The following is a 12,941-nucleotide window of genomic DNA, read 5'->3' as shown; positions in this document are numbered from 1 at the left end:
AAATTCCCACAGAAATAGTCGAGTAGAGAAGAAATTGGTCTGCGTTTAAACCTACAGGGATGCAGTGCTTTGTTCTATACTTTTCTAACAAGAAAGTGAAAATAAAAGAAAGCTAGACTTGTCCAGTGAGAAAGGTTCAGAAATACTCACATTGATTGTTTTTTTGAAAAGGCAATTGGTGTCGACTCAATAATTTACCTTTTCCTTCTGATATGTTAGGGCTCCACGCTGACACGGTTTTGAAATATCACTTTCCTTTCCATTTGCTGGACTATGATTGAAGAAATCTTTTATATAATAATCATGTTTGACTTTGCTCTTCTATATTCAGTATATATGTATAGGATTGTGCCTTGAAGAGTCAAGGTTCAACACCATAGTTATATATTTGAAAAGAGAAAAAATCATGGATCTATGTCAAAAATTCAAGTAATCCAAAGCAGCTTGTTACATATAATAATATATATTATAAGAAAGATACTATGACTGATATGCTATTCAATCCATGCCAAAGATCAATTAGTCCAGACTGAAGAGATTATTTTGCTGTGAACTGAAAACCCAATTTACAGAAAGAGACCTTCAGAGGGATTAATAAAGTCTATCTCAATTCAGACCTCAGACCCCTGTTTCCTTCAAATGAGAAAAATCTCTAAACTTGGGAAAATGTTGTCACAACATGATCTGGAGTTTATAATCCATGTGTTTGTGTCTTCTTGTCTGGACTATTGTAACAGTTTGTTTTCATGTCTAAACAAGAAGGATCTGTCTCGCCTGCTGTTGATACAAAACTCTGGAGCATGAATTCTGAGCCGCTCTAGTAGAAGAACTCACATTTCTCCCGATCCTTAAAACTCTTCACTGGCTGCTAGTTTCTTTCAGGATCATTTTAAAATTCTGGTTCTTACTTTCAGATCTATTCATGGTCAGACCTTTCATCAGTGATCTGATCCACACTTACACCCCAGCTCGGGCTCTGAGGTCTGTGGATCAGAATCTACTGATGTTTCCTGAACACGCTTCAGGACCAGAGGAGAGAAATCCTTCCAGGCTGTTGCTCCTAAGCTTTGGAATCATCTCTGTGTCTTAAGACACTTTTATTCTTGTAACCTTTTCCTTGATTCTCTGAGACTCCTGTGTTAGTCTCGGTGGTGTCTTGATCTTTTGAGTATATTTTTTATTGAGTATTGTTTTGATTGTTTAAGCGCTTTGTGACCCTGGTCTAGAAAAGCACTTTACACATATTACTTGCTTACTAACTTACTTAATCTTAAAAGGTTTATTTAAATTAAAGCGTTGAAAGGGTGGAGTTCTATATCTGAATATTTTTCACGTACGCCATTTCCCAGTATTTGACCGCACGCCAGGTTTCAATCAGAAGTCCAGGTCAATGAGGTGACACGGACACACACCGACAAACAAAGCATCAATTGAATGATAAGGGCTTCGAGCCACTGGAGAAAGAAAAAGAAACCCAACTATTTGCTGGTGTTTGAATCAATTATCCTGACAAACGCCTCCTGTTTTCTATCAGACCAAGAGATCTTGAATAACAACACTGTTGTCTGGAACTGTGTTCCACCAAGACAGACTGTCAGATTTAATCTCAGCGCACCAACAGACCGGTACAAGTGTCTACCAGCTGGCTTAGGAAGAGATCTTGTGTACAGATTGTCGGTCTGACTCCTGAGTGCCCACACCTTCTGTATGAGGCTCGTCGCCGACTGTTGTTTGTTCGAAAACACAACACCCCAGAAATGTTCTATATCTGCTCGTATGAATACATACATAGTCATACAGAGCTTTCACCCACATGTTTTTGGTTTTGTTTTTCTGAAGCCTCTAAAAATCCTTTGCACTGACCTGAGATTCTTTAACTGTTTAACTGGGAAGTTATAAGACGCCTATTGAAGTGCATTAAAGCACTCCTCGACTAATATTGAATTCATCTTAAAAGTGTGAAATTACTGTTTTAAATTGTGTAAATATACATTAAAAAAAATGCATTATTATTATTTAATTCGATTCAGTGCATAGATGCAAGGTGTTGCCCAGGGGCCCCAAGTCAGAGTTAAACTAATTCAAAATATATACATTTATTTATTTATTTAGTATTTATTGTCCACTTTTTTTCTTTAAATTAAATATAATTACAAGATGTTTTATTTACTGTAAAAAGGGAACTTTTTTCGTCTATCCCGATCTTTTTTGTCTTGTCGGCCCCTCGCACAATTCATAAAGCACTTTCCTTAATTTCAGAGTTCATTTGATGTCCCTGTATTCTCTATTATCTATCGCTTTAAACAGCTCTTCTATCGACGCCGCACATCATTCTTAAATGGCGCCACCTACTGGAAAAATATGAAACTGCTTCATGAAGCTTCATCAACCCAACGTGAGCGAACATAGTGGTCAGCACTACTGTTGCAGGTTTGGTTCGAGCTGGAGATCATTTGAACCTTCTCCGTGTGGAGCTGTTCATTTACTCCGAGCACTCCGGTTTCCTCCCTCAGTCCATAAAGATAGACTGATTGAAGACTCTAAATTGTCAGTAGGTGAAAGTTTCATTCTCTGTTCCCCAACATAAACCATCAAACACTTCTGGGTGTCTCTGCCTCTCGCCCTTAATAGCTGGGATAGCCCTGCGCAACCCAACTAAGGATGAATACATAAATTATTAACATCACCTTTACTTTATGTGTGGGTTTATTGTATAAAACTACAGGGCTACCATGGGATTTTATTACGACAATATAATAAATGGACAGTGGTATTTATCTGGTAGATCTCGAAGCCAACATGTGCCTGAGCAAAACACAGAAAATGAAAAACCATTTAGTGAACAAAACACTTCACAAAACTAAGTAATTAAGCAATAGTTGGCTGACAACATTGTAGGAATTAGGGCAAAGATGGTTGGTTACTCGCCAGCTGAAAAGAGAGAACGGGAAATCGACTAATTAGCTGAATAAGTAATGTACAAATTGGAAATCTAGGATTCATGGTAAGGTCTTAAACGTTGTTCCCTCAAAACAAGGACACGACAACGACAGCGAATTAAAGTTAAACATGAAGGTACCACTTTCCAATTGTGTCGTTAATATTGTCAAGTGTTTGACTTTTGTACAAACTAGACCATTTTCTGATGATTTTTTTTTCTCCCTGTCTGTGTGATTCCAGCAGAATGCGGACGACCTTTTAGTAGCATCAGCTGAATGTCCGAGCGATGACGAGGATTTAGAGGAGTGTGAACCTGGAAACGGTGAGTCAGCTCTGACAGTTTTTTCACTATTGTCGTACGACTTTTTATCGAACTGTATCTCCGATTCGTATCCACCTGTGCAAACCTGCGTCTCTCTTCACATGCAGCTCTGATTGGTCACAAGTTAGCGCTTTTAATGGTCATTTAAAATAAAAAATAAAAAGTGAAACACGAGCCGAAAAGTGCTAGAAGGCAGCGCGAGTGGTTGTTGTCCGGAGTCTAACGAGGGCCGACAGTTTCAACATGCTGTATCCCGCCCTTGGGGCCCAACAGCCGAGGCTTTGTTAGCGTACACAACAGGGTCGCGCTGTGTTCGACACCGCGACAAAGAGGTGTAATTCAAGGCCACGCGTTCCACTTCTCCGTTCTGTGCTTATCTTTTGTCCAAACAACCAGTTCCAAGCCACCGAGAACTCCAACAAAACACGATTGTCTCTCTTGGAGAATCTCGTTTTTCTTTCCTCAACAATGGGGTCGTGGGTAGAACATGCATTGATGAGAAAATGAAAGTCAATTAAAACCATTGGAAGCTTTTGTCATGAAGGAAAAGTGAAGGTGCATCTAGTTCTCTGGTGGTTTTCCTCTGTGGGTGGCTGCGACTGAAATAGAGACTCAATTCCCTTCTTATCAAAACAGAAGAAACGAGAGATGTTTTTTTTTTTACCGAGGTGTTGCTCAGGCTTAATCTCCCATGAGGCAACGCTCTCTCTCTTTCATGCCCACACAAACACACTCAGACCCGCTCACCTGTCCAGGACACACACCCGTCTCTCTTTTTTTTTTCCATCTCACTCCGCGGCGGGCGTTGTTGACATTTTCTCCCGGTGATTCTGGGCGTCAACACGCCTCGTATCTCACACTCGCAGACGACCAGGGACTTGTAGCGGCGGCAGCCAGCGGGAGGTTGGATAAGCTCCCGTGGAATAAAAAAAACTTGTGGACAGAGAGAGAAGAACGACTTTGGCTTGTAAGACGTGTGTCCCCAGTTTTATCACGACTGGATATTGAAGTCCGCCTGCTGACGCGTGGCCTGACGAAACCAGAAAGTACGGAGTGAGTTGAAGGTATTGATGTCGAAACTGACAAATACATGAATGGTCTATTTGATCGACAGTTGTTGAGAAGACAGCTGTGACTCAGATGGTTTGAACATGTGGCGAGGAGAGAAACAACTACCATGTACCCGACTCCTGCTTTTAAATTATGACAAAGTGATTTCCCTGCAGGCCACTCTTATTTGAAGCAGCTGAGGAAACCATAAGCATTTTTTCCTGAGGTCTCCTCCTACTCCGTGCAACCTTGCTCGAGGTATATTCTGCTCTCTACTGACTTGACCTCCTATATCCTGCACCACGTTTCAGATCGCTTACTTTAACATCCCTTTAGAATAATTCATCAAAATTATGAATTATTTTTCTCCGCCCATGCAGATGAGATAAAAGGTTTATATATAGATGGAGTTTATGTACAAAAAAAATGATTGTAATATAATTTAATATAATATAATATCAGATAGTAATTGAGGTTCCAAAATAAAAGCTTAAAATGTCCGTCTTGGTCTCTCTCGTTCTCTCTGGAGCTAGAAAAGATTTTCAAGTATATCGGAAAAAGAACACATGGCTGCCGTGGCAGTGATGGATTGTCAAACTTGCCAACCTCCCTTTCTTATATAATGAATTTATTTGTATTGATCTGTGATCCATCCGTCCATTTATCGTTCCCTCTTTCTATGAATCCATATCTCTATCCATCCATCCATCTTTCTGTATACTTATCCAACTTTTTATCCATCCGTCTACCCATCCATCTTTCTATCATTTATCCATCTTTCTATCCATATATCCATCTTTCTATTCATCTATCCATCAATCAGTCTATCAATCCATATTTCTATTCATCTATCCATCTATCTATTCATCTATCTATCCACTTACTCGTATTTCTATCCACCAGTCAATATGTCGATCCATCTATCCATCCGTCTGTCCTTCAATCCAGCTTTCTATGCATTTTTCCATCCATCTATCCACCAATCAATCTATTAATCAATCTTTCCATCCATCTTTCTGTATACTTGTCCATCTTTCTACCCATCTGTCTACCATCCATCTTTCTAATATCAATACAATCATTCTATCATTTATCCATTTTTCTATCATCCATCCATTCCTCTATCCATCTTCCTATCCAGCTTTTTATCCATATATATTAATCCATCTTTCTATCCATATATATTAATCCAGCTTTCCATCGATCTGTCCATCTCTCTATCCATCCTTCAATCCATCTTTTTATCATCTATCTATCCATCTTTCTATCCATCCATCCATCTTTCTATCAATCTATCCATCTTTCTATTTAGCTATCCATCTTTCTATCCTTCAATCCACCAATCAATCTATTGATCCATCTTTCTATCCACCAATCCATCTTTCTATCCATATGTCTGTATACTTGTCCATCTTTGTACCATCCATCTTTCTAACATCAAAACAATCATTCTATCATTTATCCATCTTTCTATCATCCATCCATTCCTCTATCCATCTTCCTATCCAGCTTTCTATCCATATATATTAATCCATCTTTCTATCGATCTAGCCATCTTTCTATCCATCCTTCAATCCAGCTTTCTATCGACCCTTCAATCTAGCTTTCCATCCATCTTTCCATCCATATATCCATCAATCAATCCATCTATCCATCTCTCTATCCATCCTTCAATCCATCTTTTTATCATCTATCTATCCATCTTTCTATCCATCATCCATCTTTCTATCCATATGTCTGTATACTTGTCCATCTTTCTACCATCCATCTTTCTAACATCAATACAATCATTCTATCATTTATCCATCTTTCTATCATCTATCCATTCCTCTATCCATCTTCCCTATCCAGCTTTCTATCCATATATATTAATCCAGCTTTCTATCGATCTATCCATCTTTCTATCCATCCTTCAATCCAGCTTTCTATCGACCCTTCAATCTAGCTTTCCATCCATATTTCCATCAATCAATCCATCTATCCATCTCTCTATCCATCCTTCAATCCATCTTTTTATCATCTATCTATCCATCTTTCTATCCATCATCCATCCATCTTTCTATCAATCTATCCATCTTTCTATTTAGCTATCCATCTTTCTATCCTTCAATCCACCAATCAATATATTGGTCCGTCTTTCTATCCACTAATCCATCTTTCTATTCATATGTCTATCCTTCCATCCCACTATCGATCTATCTTCATCCGAACATAAATCTTTTCAAGCAGTGAAAGACAACAAATGCTAAAAGCGTTATTTTTTCTCATACACAAGCTTCTTGTAGATTTCAAATTGTTGGTTTCTGAACACAAAAGTTGTTTTTATCCTTCCAACAATTGGAGACAAACCTTTGTGTTTTGCCATAAAACCCTAACTATCATTTAAGGATGTTTTCGCCAGGGTTTATTTTTTTGCCTTTGTTTCGCAAATACATTTGATCTCAGTCAGTAATTAAATTAGACACTTAGAGTCTCGCTAACATCCTGTTGTTTTGCTCTCCTAAAAATGAGCAGAGGAGAAAAAGCATGAGACATTCATGCAGAAAAGCAAGTGAGGAAGATGATTCAGAGACAAACTCCTGCGACCAACTCCAACTTTCCCCCACTGGGCTAATTAAACTTTGACATTGTTAGGGAGCCTTAATTACATCAGCCAATTCTAGCTTTTGCTCCTCCGTGGTGTTAATGATCCGTCTTCAGAGGGGCGACAAGACCCCCATAAAGGGGACCGGTATTACTGAGATAAAAAGCACATTTGGAAAAAAAACGCCCTAAAAAAAGTCTTGAAATGAGCACTGAGCACTCACAGATACAAATATAAAAGAATAATTCTTCTAATTAGATTGCTCCTCTTATACGTGTATTATTACATCTTTACCTCAGTGCGACCTCACTTTCATCCTCCCAGAGCTACTTATCAGTCCCAGGATGTTGTAGGCGCTATTATCAGTTTTATTCCAACAAGATCAGAGCTTTGAGAAGCTCCTTAATAATTCATCGGGTGACACCGAAAGAAACCTCCCGATGTTGAGCAGAGATCAAGGAGAAGAAACCCAGAGATCGGCTTATCAATGAGGAACGAACCCCCGGCTGCGGTGGCCGTCACCGAGTGTGACTCCGAGGTGCTCGGGACGCTTAGAGGATCAGTGTCTCCTCAACATGTAGGCAAAGATCTAGAATCTGCAAGAGTAAAAAAAAAAAGGAAAAAAAGAAACTGACGGAACAACCTGCTGACACTAAACTATTTAGCAGTTTAGATACATTCCAACTGAATTCAATATGGAAAAGCCTTAAAGTAGATCAACCAGTTAACCTTATTTTGCTGCCACTCAAAATGGATGGATGGACAGAAAGGTTACCTGTGCCACCAGTTGAATTCTTGATGGTTAGAATCTTCTAAATCAGGCGGCACCCCAGCACGGTTTGAGGTTGGCTTTATTTTTGACGGATTATTGATCAAAACTAGCAAAAATAAAATAGCATGACCTGCAAAAGCAAAGTAAAAAAGGGGCACGCAAAAACAAAAGACAAAGTTTGTGAGTTTCCTTCCTTTTTAGTGACCTATAGAAATGTCATGATGTGTCAACAGGATAATGTTCCCCCGTTTGATTTTGTTTTTTAAAATATAACACTTTTTGACCTTTCAAACAGAAATACAATATAACAGAACTTATTGAAGTCCTTTTTCTTTCTGTGCTGTCCTGTAAAAAAAAATGCCAGAACCGGTCCATTAGCCTAGTAGTGCATATATCAATCTTACAAGTATAACAAGGTACAGAAAATAAAAAGTATTAATCTTTTCCAAAGAAAACATCTTCAAACAGATGTAAGGATGTCTAAAAAAAATGGCTTCAGATGGAGATACATCCATTTACACACCCAATATAGACATCTGACGATCAAAACAGGTGACAAGACACACCTGGTTATCCAAGTGGTTGGATTTACGGGAGCAACGATGCATAATTTATGGTCCCGATACCAGAGCTTTGAGCATTGACCAGTACCGATAAGAAACAACTTTCTTAACCTACTGTGAAACAACACTGATTAAGCTTTGAATAAACAGGTAAACATAACTACATTTAGAATTGAAAAGTTGCCATTTATTTAAATAGTGTTTGAATGTTAATTTAGAACATAGAGAGATAAATTACATGCTACACTTGGTTTACCCTATAACCTGCAAAAACCTAAGAAGGCCTGTAGAACACAAATTAACACACACAATATACTGTTAACTAAGTGTTATTTGTGAGGAACATTAACAAACCTGTAACTGTCAAGCTCATTAAGTGAACTCAAAAATGCCAGAACACAATAAAATTAACTCTTTTTCTAAATTAAAGAATTGCCTATTTTTTACAAAAATGTTCAAATAAAACATAATTAAATATTTTTTTAAAAATTTACATGAGGGCAGACAGTACCATGGTTGTAAATATCAGGACTGTCCATCTAATTCAATTCAAGACCTTTTTATGTTATATTTGACACTAACATACTTAGCTGGAAGCTTCTCTCGTCCTGCAAACATCTTTATTTCGCGGATCTTTCTCAGTTTATCGAAATGCTCTTATTTTTTGGTATAATGGATTAGGTTGTGTTGAATCTTACTGTGTAACTTCCCCTCCTCCAAACATCCATCTGCACGCATCAACACTTGCATGTCACACGAACATAGAACTGAATTGCCTAGATCGGCTTTGAGGATCAGAACTTTTTCCATCGACGCCCGATCCATCTTTGAGAAGCTGGATCGGCCCAATACCAGGATGGTATCGCTGCATCTCTTTGTTGGATCCAGTCAACTACTCATCCACATTTCAGATGGCATCGTTGTCCTGTGATGGACTGGAGTCCTGGTCCACTGTGGGACAATGAATAGAAAATATTTAGATAATAACGCTGTGGCTCATGGGTTAGCCGATCGCCTGACAGCAAGAAGGTTGCAGGGTCGCTTACAGGTTTGGAGGGAGGCCACTTGCATAGGGTGGGTTTACCCCCAGAACTCCGGTTTCCTCCCACAGTTCAAAAACACATCCAGGTTGATGAGGAACTTGGGGAAATTGTCCGTAGGTATGATTGTGTGTGTGTGTGTGTGATTTTGTGTGCCCTGCGACAGACTATCGTCCTTTCCAGGGTGTCCCCCGCATCTCGCCCGAAAACCCTGGGATTGGTTCAAGCCCTCCCGCAACCCAAATAAGGGAATGAGCTTTACAAAATGAATGAATATTAAAGTCAAAGAATGACCCATTGTTGATTTACAACAAGGCATATTTATTAACCTAAGTGAGAGGATCATTTAAAAGTGCCAAACCACGACCGATCTTGTATTGAAAGACTGATTCAATCTGGATGTTAGCCGAGGACAAGGGAAGCCTCACTTGTTTTCTTCAGCTGCTCTGTATTCTCAGCAAGACGTTTCACAGTTGCAACTTCGTGTTCATTAACAAACAATACCAGAGACTTACCAGAACCGTTTTCCTAAGCCGTGGATGTTCGACGCTCGGCTGACGAGATATTTAACACACACAGAAGGTGAATATTGTTTTTTAAACACTCCTCTAAGGGGTCTTTGATGATTCACATCCATCTTACTTAGAGATGAGGCCACAGGCAGGACATCATATCTGGATGTCCAGTTCAATCATGTTCTCTCATGGTGATAAAAGTAAATCAAGCTTGTTCGTTTATGTGTGAAAGATTTGCTTCGACCCCAGTAATTGAAAAACTTAAAAACCAGGCAAAGCAACTCGGACCCGCTATTGGCTTTTCCTGCGATTATCATACCCGACGTACAGAGGCTGCTAAGGATGTCGTGAATATTTCACACGAGCGAGTCGACGTGATCAGCACAATAACCAAGTTTGTCAGAGTGATAGACAACGGCGGATCAGCATCCATCTGCCGTGTTCCTCATCTCTAAACTAATAGACGTTGGCTGACTCGCAGAGAAGAAATTTCATCAGCGTCCCTCGCCGCGGCGACGCCACCTCAGCTGTTGGAATCAGTGCAGTCAAACTCAATCAATCACGGACAATATCTGCGAGCGTCTCCCACTTTAACATCTAAATGATGACAACGTTGCCGAGATTGAGATTCAATTCAGGCGCTGGGGTGAAATAAGACGCTTGGTCTTTATGAGTCGAGGAGGAGACAGAGGAGATGAAACCGTTGGTTTGGATTCCACAGAAGAGAGCGCAAAGATAGACATAACATTCTTTATGTGAATGTGAAGTGGAGGTGACGCTCGGAGAGGAAATCTAGCTGCGGTAGGACATATAGCTGCCGGGTACTGCAGTGAATAGATCATGAGTAACTTGTAGAGCAGAGCTGTCTTTACTTTTTTCGAGGAGGGCCACTTTTGATGAAGGGGAAACCAAGAGTTACAACTTCAAAATAAAAGCTTGTACAGTATATGGAGACTTGTTAGGTACCCCAAGATTTTTGTGTTGTTTTAATAACTCAAAGACTAAGGGTTGAGAATTTTTGGCAAAAAATGTATGTCCATATGACAGGTCATTGTCCACAAAAGACACTTTAAAACATCCAAATACCTCCGTACTGCTCGTCTTTAACGTCCATCTTGTAACCAAAAGTTCAAGTGTTTTTTTTTACAAACACGCTCAAAAAATAGACTTTCTAAGATCAAGCTGTCTTTACAAAAACGTTACATTAATTGAATAATGGAATTGTGGGTAAACTTTCACTTAAATTAAACTTGGTTAAGTCCAACAAGCTAGTGAGTTTGATTTAGAACTTTTAGCATTTTTCCATTGATAGTCAACCCGCAGGTATAAAACCTACAAGTTGTCTGTGCGGATTTAATCGGTACGGTAAAGACTGAACACAGTCTGAACAAAAAACTTTTTTTTTTCTGGGAAGGATGAAACATTGGAGCTGCTGCCTGAAGGACTGAGTATAAGATGAATATTTTAACAGAAACTGAAGTGCATTTTGCTTACAAGATGGGCAGAAGAAAAGAGTTGACAACAAAAGAGTGAGAAGAATGTATAGCGAAGTCGAGACAAAGCCTCTACAAATCAGTTCCGCCAATTTGAACAGTTGTGGCTTCCCAGGTGTGCCTTGTAGTGCAAGATGCAGTTTACCTCGCAAGGTTTGGAAAGTGAAAAAAACACAAACCACACCTGAAGAAAAATGTATTCGATGGGCCAGCCGACCATTAGCAGCTTCACTTTGTGGTATTTGAGAAATGTGATCCCTTTATAAGAAGCTTATGTTGTATTTTTACAATTTGGGGATGTGTTGGAAATTGCATATATTTTCGTTGAATAAGGAACTTAAACTCAGGCCGCAATGTTCTAAAACTCGTTCATCCCTTCTTCTTTTTAATGGCTTAATAACTTCCTTTTACAGTCACAGTTAATTATTTCAGGTTTAAAAAGATGAGTGTTGTAAAACTATTTCAGTACTTGTCTTAAAACAAGAGGAGAGGTGAAAAAACATTCATTCCCCATCCCGGAGACCAATCAGAGCTGCATAAGGACACACCAGGTTCTGGTGGAAAAACTCTTGGTTTTGTTTCCATGGTTAACACAATTTCTTGATGACTCACTGTGTATGAGGGCTGAGATTCATTATTTGCTGCTTGCCACGAGTCAGATGGGATAGTGACATATGGCCTGCGGGCTTTGGCTCGACTGGAAAAGCAAACAAGTGATTTGATGGAATGGTACTTTAGAATAAACTTTTTTTTTTTCCCCCGGACTTGGTAAACAGTTTCCAATCCCGTGCTTTCGCCACAAGCTATTGTCTTATAATTGATTATGTGTCAACACTAACCATCTGGATTGATGTAGAAGAGATTACGTTAAAGGTAAATAAACCAACTCTTGGTTTTTGTGATGAAAAGGAAGCCAGTTCTCTCTCAACATCTTAATTTGCTTACCAGCCCCTGAAATACTCTCACAAAGACAAATTAATGACTTAAAAAAAGGTGCCAGGGAAAGACAGATGTTGGAAGCGAGAAAATGAATTGTTATTTAGCATCTCTTAAGCTAACCTGATTCATTCAGATGCAATAAAAAGTGACATTGGCTTTACCTCCAGATGTTTCCACACCCAACGAGCCACGTAGAAATTTCAAGGGCGAGTCAACAAACTCGGTATTCAGATCAATGGTTTGACTCCGCAGTGGGCAAAGATAAGGCTCAAACTATATCTTGATATACGAATACATTTAGTGTTGCTAATAAATATTTATCATGAAGTTTAGCTCGAGAAAATTTCCAGCCTCCAAGGTGAAACTCAGCCCACAAACACTGAGTGGGAAAACAAATGGTTGCCGTGGAAACAGGCCTTCCCAAAGTCGAGATTTTTTTTTTCTTCAGATAAGTTTGGAATGCGTTAAAGTTGTTCTTCCTTCCACAGCTATGACAATGTTTAAAATGTTCTCTAGGCCTGGTTTTCTGAGTGTTTTTGTGGGAATATGTCGAAATGTTAAATCACCACTGAAAGCCTGTAATGTTGAATGTTTGATACGGGTCTGGGTGAAGGGTGGTTTGGGTACTGGGGCATGCTGGGAGTCCACAGTGGACTGTTAAGTCCATTTCCTCAACTAAACCCCATTTAAAGGCGAGCTGAATGTCAATTCATTAACAGTGTA

At 39.3% G+C, this 12,941-nt stretch overlaps 1 protein-coding gene across 8 annotated transcripts in view; it reads left to right on the top strand.

The window, feature by feature from the left end:
- nrxn2b (neurexin 2b) overlaps positions 1–12,941 on the top strand; it is a 736,064-nt gene that overhangs the window by 718,793 nt on the left and 4,330 nt on the right. For 6 of the 8 annotated variants that reach the window (XM_087788642.1, XM_087788639.1, XM_087788640.1 and 3 more), the window contains one exon: positions 3,181–3,262. In XM_087788642.1, the coding sequence (XP_087644768.1) occupies positions 3,181–3,262 (82 nt within the window). The remainder of the gene's footprint in view (positions 1–3,180; positions 3,263–12,941) is intronic. The other 2 variants (XM_087788643.1, XM_087788637.1) reach the window with 1 other exon arrangement.

This window comes from Callionymus lyra, chromosome 4 (genome assembly GCF_982586985.1).
Source record: "Callionymus lyra chromosome 4, fCalLyr1.hap1.1, whole genome shotgun sequence".
Lineage (NCBI taxonomy): Eukaryota > Metazoa > Chordata > Actinopteri > Syngnathiformes > Callionymidae > Callionymus > Callionymus lyra.
This window is presented reverse-complemented; position numbering and strand designations above follow the sequence as displayed.